The sequence below is a fragment of the Adiantum capillus-veneris genome, chromosome 2 (genome assembly GCF_014529385.1).
Source record: "Adiantum capillus-veneris isolate H3 chromosome 2, ASM1452938v2, whole genome shotgun sequence".
Lineage (NCBI taxonomy): Eukaryota > Viridiplantae > Streptophyta > Polypodiopsida > Polypodiales > Pteridaceae > Adiantum > Adiantum capillus-veneris.
Genome location: NC_140932.1, coordinates 75,302,101 through 75,312,447, shown reverse-complemented (window position 1 = coordinate 75,312,447; position 10,347 = coordinate 75,302,101). Strand labels below are relative to the sequence as shown.

Here is a 10,347-nt window from a genome sequence, read left to right as displayed (position 1 = left end):
GTACACTTCTCAAATTTGAGAGTGTCACACGAACACTAAAACGGCAACGTGCTACTGAGGGTACACAAGACATGGCATGTGAGGACAATAGGACTGATGAAGAGTTGGAAGAAAATGAAGAGCCCAATTCTTCATCTAAAAAAATTGAAAGAAGGGTACTTTGGCAAGATGAATGGTTGCATAAGTTCAAGTGGCTCATATAGGACAATGAGAAGGTGAGACTCTATTGTAGTTTTTGCTTGGATTACCCACATTCTAAGAGTGCTTATGCCAAGCAAGGATCCAAAAACTTTAAAACTAGCAATCTCAAATCACATGCTTGTACGCAATGCCATCGTGATGCACGTGATGCAAAGCTCTTTGGTAAGAGGGAATTGAAAGAAGGTTTGAAAAAGATGCATGTTACACAAGAAGATGCTTTGCTAAATTTGTTTAAAGTGGCCTTTTTCATTGGAAATAACAATTTGTCTTTTTCCTTGTACCCATCCTTGCTTGAGCTAATGAGAGACATGGGGGTGCAATCCATGACCTCTCTTTACAATGATGATAAGGCATGCTCCGAAATCATTTATTGTATAGCACATGCCATAAAGGAGGAGACTTTAGCAAAAGTGAGAACAAGTCCTTGGTTTGGCTTGTTAGTAGATGAATCTACTAACATTTCTTTGCATCACCACATGATTGTATACTTTTCCTATTTAGACCAAGGATGTGTGCCTTGTACTTCCTTTTATGGAATGGTGCGTACACATGATATCACTGCTAAAGACATTTATGATGTTCTTATGCATGAGATAACAAATGCCAAAATAGACACTAGTAGGTTAATTGCCTTTGGTTCGGATGGGTGTTCAACCATGGTAGGCCGCAAGAAAGGTGTAGCAACCCTCTTGAAGATATTTAACCCTAGGTTGACTGCTATTCATTGTGTTGCGCACCGCACAAACCTAGCTACTTCAGATACTTCAAAGAAAATCCTTTATGCTAAGCAAATTGACCAATTAATAAATGGAATTGCCAATCACTTTGCAAGTAGTTCCAATAGAATGGAGAATTTGAAAGAAATTCAAGAGGAGCTTGACTGTGAGGTAGTGAAGATGCAACGGATTTTTGAGATCCGATGGTTAAGTAGACATGCTTGTGTAGCCAAGATATGTAGATCTTTGGATGCTTTGCTCGTCATCCTATCACAGGAAAGGCAAGATTTGTATGGCATGCTAAGTAACTTTGAATGTATATATGCTTTGCATTTTATTGCTGACATTCTAGGAAAGATTAGTGACTTGAGTAGACGTTTCCAAAAGGACTATGTTGATGTCACTGCAATACATGGGATTGTCCAAAGCACTATATTATGCATTAGAGATGAATATTTAGAGGAACGAAATGTTGACCTCAATGCATCTCAAAGAGGTGTGGGAGACTATCCTATCATGCCAGACTATGGATCAAAAAATGGATTTTTGCATGCCTTGAGTTCTTCATTACGAGGTGATATGTTTTTCAGTCAAAAAATTGTCCGTGATGTTGAGGGAGGTGATTTGGTGGGTGCATTGGAATTTCAATCCAAATATGCGCAAAAGTTGTGTGAATGCTTAGAGAAAAGATTTGTGGATAATTCTATCATGAGATGTATAAAAAATTTGGTTCCTTCACAACATCCAATGCATGAGAAGTTGCTAAAGGATTTTGGAATTATGGAATGCTCTGAAATTGCATCTTTCTATGGGGAAGAGAAGATTGTAAAGGGGAAGAGGTTTACTCCTCTTATTGATGGAAATGCGTTTAAAGATGAATTTACAAAATTTAAACGTCAAGCTACAATTGATTTTGCCAAAACGGGCCTTTGTGATGTTGCTTCTTTGCTCGCGAACAATGACAGTTGGAAAGATATGTACCCAAATGTGTTGAAGATTGCTCAAATTGCCTTGGTTCAATGTTGTAGTACTGCTGTATGTGAGCGTGGCTTTAGTAGTAGAACAAAGATCAAGAGCAAGTGGCGCAACAGAATGGAAATAGAGAGTTTGGATGCACTATTAACCATTTCTATTGAAGGTGATGATGTGACAGATTTCTCTCATGCAATGGAGTTGTGGAAAAATCTTGCAATTCGCCATCTTTTTGCTCCTCATGGAATTGAAAAAATTGATGTATGAACTTGTGGACGGAGTTATAAGCCAATGCTTCCTTTTGCTTCTACCTTGCGACTAATTATCTACCCTCTTGCTCCACGATTCTCAGTATGACTCTATTGCTTTGAGGCAATTTTGTGCACATCGCCATCGTTTTGCTCCCCATAGAATGGAAAAATTTGATGTATGAACTTGCGGATAGAGCTAGCTAATGCTCTCTTTTGCTTCTACCTTTCCACTAGCACATTGTAGCCTTGACACATGAATCCATGTTTCTTAGTATGACTTTGAGGCGGTTTTTTGGCTTCAATGTTTTGTTGGGGCTCTTTTTGTTGCCAGATGTTTTACTTCACTTGAATGAAAATATCTTTTTTCTATCATCTCTTGTGTGGATCTTACATACCCACCTCTAATGGATGATCTATATCTTGATCTCATTGTATTTAGAGTGTTGGAGCCTTTAAATTTTGTCAATAATTTGTTCAAACAATTTCTAGATGTAAAGTCAAGTGACTCGATAGTGAATGGCCTTAGGATTGTAATACTCTTATGCTAAAAACAATCTTGCTGCATTGTTGAAGGGAAATATACCGGGTCAAAAAGCATTCAAAGGGAAAAATTCTACTTTTAACCAAGGTAAAAGGGTAGTAGCAGGTTGAAATTCCTACATGCCGCTTGGAAACTTTAGTAATAGGAAAATGAGCCTTTCCCAATTGAGAAATTTCCCGAACACTGCTTACCAAGGTGAACTTGGAAGCCATTGCAAGTTTCCCGAACACTGCTTACCAAGGTGAACTTGGAAGCCATTGCAAATTTCCCGAACACTGCTTACCAAGGTGAACTTGGAAGCCATTGCAAGGTCACACACATGCACATGTGGGATATTTGTGTTGCAACTTGCAAGAGTGGCAAGCAAGCGAAGGAAGGAAGTTGCAAGAAAATTCGAAACGTGTCCCTTGAAGAGAAGCGGGCCACGTGGGAGACAACGTGGGGCGAGGAAGCTTCCTCAGCCCACGTGGCCGGAGGCGGTTTGCAGCGTGTCTCGACGTGGCCGGCTTCCAACACACCCCCGCCGGCCTCGCGAAGCGCTGACGTGGCTTGCGGGTGCCGTCGACAAACCCACTGCTCCTTTCTGCTGAAAACCCTAGATCGCCTCTTCTTCCCTCCTACAGCTGTTGACCACTGTAGATTCCGTGCATCCCCCCTCCTCACTACGGGCGCGCGCGCACGACGTACGCCACACACACACACATACACTATTACACACACACACACACACACACACACACACACACACACACAGAAGAGCCCGTTTTAACACGAAATTGAGCTCCAGCCGCCCGCAGAGTGATAGATCGACCCCCATCCTTTCTTTTCAAACTCGAACTTTGATCCTTTCTTTTCAATCTTGAACCTTGGAGGCTTCCAAGGTGACTCGCCTCAGATTGCGCCATTTCCGCAGCAGAGAGCCTACCTGCTGCAGCTGCAGAGACCAGGTAACGAACTGGGCGGCCTTCTTCAGTCTGTCTGTTGTTTGATTAGATCTGTACATAAATATCTTCCAAGGGGGACGTTTCTATGGGACAGAACATCTGACAGGAAAGGCTAGGTTCATTTGTCAGGATTCTGTATGATTTGCCAAGCTGCGGGTGCAGTTCTAGTGAAGAGGAACATTTGGCTCGTCAAATAGCACGCACAGTTTGAGCTTATCGAGCTCATTGTGATCGCCATATACGCACATTCGGCTGTGCGAACATTACCCATTGGTTTATTCCCCAGCTGCATTCAAAACTATCGAAGCCAATGTTCCTGGCAACTGCAGCGTCGCTGTACTCCAGCTCTCCTCCTACCATCCCAACCACCAATGCTACCTCTCATTGTGCCCCATGTTCATCTTCGCCCATTGACATAGAATTCCATGCTCGAACACATCCGCACCACCATCACCATGCCTCCAGACCGGTAATTGGTGGCCTCTCCTCTCTCTTCTCAAGCCCTTCTGTCAGATTTTCGCCATGTTCAATTTCCGATGCCTTGGGTATTGATGGAAGTCCTCTCTCAAGGCGCTCTTCCCACACAGATCTGTGTGCACTGCTGGAATCTGGTGAAAGTCGGCCTGAATCTTCTGCACCTGCAAAGATGAGAGAAAGGAGTCCTGTGACATCTTTTCAAGGTCCACCTTCTTTTGGCAGTCCTCAGCTTTCAAGCAACAAGTTCTGCAGTGAGGGTAGAGGTGTGACGAGTTCTTCAATGCGGGTGATTACTTCTCCATTTGAGCAGGAAGAAGTTTTAACTCTAGATGATACCTTGGATCTGGATTATGCTCAATATGGGTCGCCTCCTTCCTTTATGAGTGAGATGGACATATCTGGACTAGAAGTGAGGCCAGACACACCTCGCTTCACGAAGGTGGCTTGTTTATCCCTTTCTGAGTTCTTCTGCAAACCTCTCTTTGCGGAGGCTTTCCGCACATCACAGGACATCCTGAGAATCGCACAACGCCAACATGAGATCTTTTCGGATCCTTTCGTGATCAAGGCGTTTGAAGAAGCAGAGCGTGCTCACTACGGCCAAGTATGTGACAGTATTTTGAGGTGTTAATGGTTGCTATTTTTGTGTGTGTGTGTGTTTTGTCGAGTCATTTCGAAGTGTTTGACAGATTCCTATTTTTTGCAGTTTCGTGCGAATGGTGATCTCTACCTGGTGCATTGTGTGGAGACTGCCATGATATTGGCTGCGATTGGAGCTAACAAAACAGTCGTGGCGGCAGGTTTACTGCATGACACCATGGATGATACTTCCCTTCATTTTACTCAGCTACAAGAATTGTTTGGATTTGAAGTTGCCAATCTTGTAGGAGGGGTGTGTATTTTTACTTTTGCTGCTTCCACGTTTTGACACAAATTTACTGGGTTTGTCAGCTATTTCATTGTTGAGGCAATAGTGGCTCACTCTTATACTGTGTGGCAGGTTGGTAAACTAAGCGAATTCAGCAAACTGGCACGTGACAACAATACTGCCTACAAATCTGTCGAGGCAGATCGCTTGCATACCATGATGCTAGCCATGGCAGACATTCGAGTAGTCTTAATCAAGTTAGCTGACAGATTGCATAACATGAGGACCTTGGGAGCTCTTGCCAAGGAGAAACAATCCCGTATTGCAAAGGAAACTCTAGAAGTGTTTGCTCCATTGGCTGGCAGGCTTGGGATATGGAGTTGGAAAGCTGAATTGGAGGACTTGTGCTTTAAGCATCTGAAGCATCATGATTACCAAGAGTTGTTCACCAAACTTTCAGAAGGTTTTAGAGAAAGAACCATCATGTCAGCAATTCGGACGCTTGATGAGTGTTTATCATCAAAAGGTGTGCAGTACCTGGACTTATGTGGGCGTCCAAAGAATCTTTACAGTATTCACAAGAAGATGTTATTGTAAGTGAGATATTTTGATCAGTGACATGCTAGCGACTCTTTTGAGACATTTATCTAAGCGTGCCTCTTACATTATGTTGAATTTATTTTTGACAGGAAAGGACGAAAGGCTGATGATATTTATGATGTCCACGGTCTGCGGCTCATTGTGTCCAATGTGGAGGATTGCTATTCTGCGTTGGAAGAAGTGCATAGCACGTGGCAGTGTGTGCCAGGCAAATTGAAGGACTATATTAGTCAACCTAAAATGAATGGGTGAGTACAAGGTTGTTCATTTTATTCGGTCTGTGTCTGAGCCGTGGTTTTGTATTGTATGCACTATTTATGCTTGTCTTACCATAATCCTTCTGACCCTGAGGTATTAACTTGTTTGCAGTTATCAGTCACTGCATACTGTTGTTTGGGGTGAAGATGGTCTTCCCCTGGAAATTCAAATAAGAACTATGGAAATGCACTATCAGGCAGAGTTTGGGGTGGCTGCTCACTGGAGGTACAAAGAGGGCAATGCTCCCCACTCTTCTTTTGTTCTCCAGATGGTGGAGTGGGCAAGATGGGTTTTGACTTGGCAGAATGAGATCTTAGACACAAAGTTACGGCTATCTCGTATGGAAGATGTGAAACCTATCTGCCCCTTTCCCTTTCACAGAGAAGGTTGCCCGTACTCTGACCTCTCCATGGGGCCACCTCTGCATGAAGATGCTCCACTTTTCGTGATCGTTCTGGAAGATGACAAAGTATGTATACGTTCTTGACCTTATCAAAGCTGCTAGTATTTTTGCTTTATATGCTTTCATGTTGCAAAGTACTTTATATTCCTTTGATGTGGCTATTGTCAAAAGCGTTTAAGCAATAGTCATAAAATCCTGCAATTCTCTCTCATGTGGCTATTTTCTGACAGATGATGGTACAAGAGCTTCCCGGAAGCTCCACGGTTGCAGATCTTCTTGAAAGGACAACTAAAGAAGATGCCTTAGTAGCGACTGTGGGTGGTTTTTGGGAGGAAGCAAGGCCAAAAGTCAATCACAAGAACGTTGAGGATATTCAGCAAGAGCTAAAGATGGGCGATCTCGTTGAGTTGCAACCATCTGTACCAGGAAAATCTTTGAATGAGTATAGGGAGAAGTTGAGGCGGATGTTTGAAGACTGCTCCATGGAAGGTCTCAAGAGGGAACCCAAACTGTCTCGTGTAAGACTTTCCGAGACAGTTGTGTTCTAGTTCATCTGCATTTGTAGTGGAGAATCCCTGTCAATTAGTGTACATACACGATTCTTTCTCGCGAGGAATTCTTGACAAATTTCAAGAACTAACATTTCTGCAAGGGGGCCCAATGTGGGTGACTTCCCACATCTCACGTTATTGTCACGGAAACCCCAAACTGTGGGTAGCTATGTTGTAAATAGATTACTTTTTGACTCTTACTACATTCTGGAAGCATTGTTACTGTCTTTCTCATTTCATTGTGTACTCTTGTGGATCAAGCATATAAAGATGTTGTCGGTCCTGCACATGTTTACGTTTCTAGAGGGTTGTAGCTTCAGATACATGAGTAGAGGAGGGAGTTTTTAATGGAATCGCTCTCTAAATTGCTTCTTCCCCTGCCATCAATGACATCAGCCTTTCTTAAAAAGTCGCCACCTTCCACCATGTGAAGCCTTTCAGAATATACGATGAATGCAAGGATGTAGTCGCTCAGGTGAAATGTATGTGGAGCTTGGGAAAAAAGTTGTGCACAAAAATATGTACGGTTTATGTATATGTATGTTTAGGGTTATGTACATTACCAATAAAGACGATATCATAACCCGGTGGTCTTGATCTCCGTGCACCATCCGGGGATCAGGCATGGCTAAAGAATTTGAGGTAGTTTACACTAGATAGCTAGGGCATGGCTTGAGATGAATAAGAGTCAAAGGGGTTTTTCATGCCACATGGATTTTCATGTAGATGTGGGTGTGAAGTTTTGTTGCACCCACAGATATAGGAATTGATCAATAAAGGCGAAATTAAAATGTCTTGATTTTCGTGCACCTCTAGATCAAGGTGTGCAGGGATTGAGCATGGCTAAAGAGTGTGAAGTAGTTTATAGTGTGATTTATGGTGGATTGCTATGAGAGAGAGAGAGAGAGAGAGTTAATTTATGTTTAATTTAAGGTTCAAGGTATTCACAGTCATTATGAGTACAAGCCTTCCTTCCAGAGGGCCAAGATGAAGGTGGTTGGGTCATTTGCTTGCAGTATTCTTGTTTCCTGCTGCTTCTTCCGCGACGACTTTCAATGATGCCCACAGGTTCTCCACCCATCTTGCTGAACACAAGCGAAGATGCCTTGTGCAAAGGCACTGCCTCCTGGTTCAGGTTCATGGATAGAGTACCACGATCTCGTTCGCTTTTGACTGGATTATCCATGAAAGAGGCTATCCTTATCCTTGCTCTTGGAGGGTGGTCGGAGCATCGTCCATGGAAGCTGCAAGAGTGTTGCAGGTTGCCGATACAGGAGATCGGCTAGTGGCTGCAAGATTACATCGTAATTTTCGTGTACAATTATTTCAGTTGTAATTGTAAGACCTGTACGAAACAGGCCTTCCAAAAATTCTCCGAGGTCCCCTTGACGAGGGCCGCGGAGGGGGGTTGGAAATAGTTTTCAACCAGCAATTGACGCGTCTCGGGAAATCCTCACAAACTGCGTCATTGCCCCAAGCGCAAAGACAACACAGAAGCGTTCCACGAAAGTTTATATACCAAATTTTTGTTACTCCTCTCTATGTGGGATTATTTTGCTTATTGTGGAAGATTAGTAGCCACTATCGCTAATGGCACCTAGCTAATTTATCCATTATAGAATCAGGCTCCACAGGAAATTTCTTTCGCATTTTAGCAAAATTCTGATGGGGCAGACTTGCCATTGGTGATCTCGTTCCACATCTACAATTTTTTGTGTGTGGTTCAGAACCATTAGTATTAGTAACCATTAATTAGTATTAGTATTCATAATGATAAGGCCCTATTAATACTAATTAGTATCCACTAATTCGTATTAGTATCCATAATGATAAGGCCCTGCTATTCCCATAAAAAAGCCAAGGAAGATGATAACACTCTTTCCATGTGTGTGTGTGTGTGTGTGTGAGAGAGAGAGAGAGAGAGAGAGAGAGATTCCTTATTGCTAGCCTCCCTTAAAAGAGCATGGATGAACCTTATAGTGTGGCCTTCCTTATTTTCCATTGTTCGGTTTCCCTCGTGAGGCCTGTTTGTTTGAAAATGGGTTATGCGAAAGGGCAACAATTACAACAATCCTACTTCCCTTTCAATCACATGCCCATCTTAGTGTATGTAGCTGGTTTCTCCCTTTGTGCCTTGGATGGATAATAAAAAAATAAAAGTAGTGGCTTGTGCTTATCAACCATGGTATATTTCATATAGTACCATTTCTCTTCCTAGCTAAGCATGTTGTAAACATCTAACAAAAGAAGCAAGGCCCAACAAGAAGCAAGCTCGTCTTCCTTCTATCATCTCAAAACCCCAAGTTACCATGTTAATCAGAAGTCTTGTTTGCCATATTGAAGGACAATTGTAAAACTCCTAGTAGAGAACTCTTCAATTTTTGTGAATAAAATAATCAAGATTCCTCCTCTACTCGCCTTTTCTAACGATCTACAATTGAATGGTGAGAACTATGCCATTTGGAGGGTGACTATGGTTGCCTTTGATTCATAAGAGGTTGGAGGTTTGTTAGTAGCAATTTCCAAACGTTGAAGGATCTAGTGGATGCAAAGCTATAGGAGCATGTGAATGCTCGGAGTTGATCATTCATTATCCTCAACACTCACTTCCAATTGATAAAAAGGATGGAAGATGATTTGGGATTGACTTGCCTAGGATATAGATGAAGATGACTCCGATGAATATTTTTCACAAACTCTAATAGATGTTGCACAAAAATGGTACTATCATTATCCAATCTATAAGCTGAGGACATACAACAAGATGAAGAAAGGATTCTTGCTAGAATACAATGAGAATTGAGGGGATGAGGACATCCTCTATGAGCTGGATAAAATTAGATGAGGTAAGCGCCAACCAAACTGGTATGTTATCTTTCATGTGCATGTTGATGATTTTGGCATGGCAATAGGTGCTACTTTATCACAATTAGATGGCCAAACTAATTATCCAGTATATTTTGCAAGTCAAAGATTCAATAAAGCATAAAAAGGACATTCAACCATTGAAAGGGAGCCACTAAGAATCATTTTTGTAACATTTAATGGCCTAGTAACTTGTGTGTAGCGGAAAATAGCATGAACATAGTGAGCATTTCATTAGAATAGATTCCTAATGAGAATAACTAGAGTGCTTGGGTGGAGAGAGCAACCAAAAGTATAACACCTAGTTAGATAGCATGAACAATACTTCAAAAGAGAGAGAAATTAAGCTATTGACAACAGTTGAGGACCAGATTTACATGGAGCCAGTCCCCCCTCCAAAAGGCTTTGTATTATGGTTTCTCCCATCAAGAGAGACAGTTTACAATACAATTCTTTTGTGTTGCTTCAATACTAGCTAGTGCAATGAAGATGGAAGCTTCAAGCACTAAGCAAAACACTTATCAAACACAACATCAATTCCCTCACAGTCTCAGATCCAAGGCCTCACACACCTTCGAAGATGGTGAGAGCTAGCGGGGTATGAGAGTAGATTGAGAAGAAGAAGGAGTAGTCTTACGAGAGAGATGTACATCTCCTCACATAATCACTCATATTAGCATAGCTTAGCTTAGTAATTAGC

General features: G+C 42.0%; 2 protein-coding genes and 1 non-coding gene across 3 annotated transcripts; 2 read left to right on the top strand and 1 right to left on the bottom strand.

Moving 5' to 3' along the window:
* Positions 1-1,046: 1,046 nt before the first annotated feature.
* Positions 1,047-2,019, top strand: LOC147463000 (uncharacterized). The gene is made up of 2 exons (XM_086527894.1): positions 1,047-1,491; positions 1,946-2,019. Exons 1-2 carry the CDS (start codon positions 1,047-1,049, stop codon positions 2,017-2,019), a joined length of 519 nt encoding a protein of 172 aa, XP_086384020.1.
* Positions 2,020-3,288: 1,269 nt separating this feature from the next.
* On the top strand, positions 3,289-7,016 carry LOC147462999 (putative GTP diphosphokinase RSH2, chloroplastic). The gene is made up of 6 exons (XM_086486611.1): positions 3,289-4,706; positions 4,809-4,994; positions 5,103-5,563; positions 5,660-5,818; positions 5,940-6,297; positions 6,462-7,016. Exons 1-6 carry the CDS (start codon positions 3,936-3,938, stop codon positions 6,777-6,779), a joined length of 2,253 nt encoding a protein of 750 aa, XP_086342737.1. The 5' UTR covers positions 3,289-3,935; the 3' UTR covers positions 6,780-7,016.
* A 1,109-nt stretch (positions 7,017-8,125) lies between these two features.
* LOC147462998 (U4 spliceosomal RNA) lies at positions 8,126-8,269 on the bottom strand. Its single transcript, XR_015186153.1, has one exon. It is a non-coding gene; the product is annotated as a U4 spliceosomal RNA (small nuclear RNA).
* Between the last annotated feature and the right edge of the window lie 2,078 nt (positions 8,270-10,347).

Coding starts and splice junctions, on each gene's coding strand:
- LOC147462999 (XM_086486611.1), top strand. CDS start 3,936: ATGTTCCTGGCAACTGCAGCGTCGCTGTACTCCAGCTCTCCTCCTACC. Junction 4,707..4,808: donor AGCGTGCTCACTACGGCCAA/GTATGTGACAGT, acceptor TATTTTTTGCAG/TTTCGTGCGAATGGTGATCT. Junction 4,995..5,102: donor TTGCCAATCTTGTAGGAGGG/GTGTGTATTTTT, acceptor ACTGTGTGGCAG/GTTGGTAAACTAAGCGAATT.
- LOC147463000 (XM_086527894.1), top strand. CDS start 1,047: ATGGAGAATTTGAAAGAAATTCAAGAGGAGCTTGACTGTGAGGTAGTG. Junction 1,492..1,945: donor CTTGAGTTCTTCATTACGAG/GTGATATGTTTT, acceptor TCAATGTTGTAG/TACTGCTGTATGTGAGCGTG.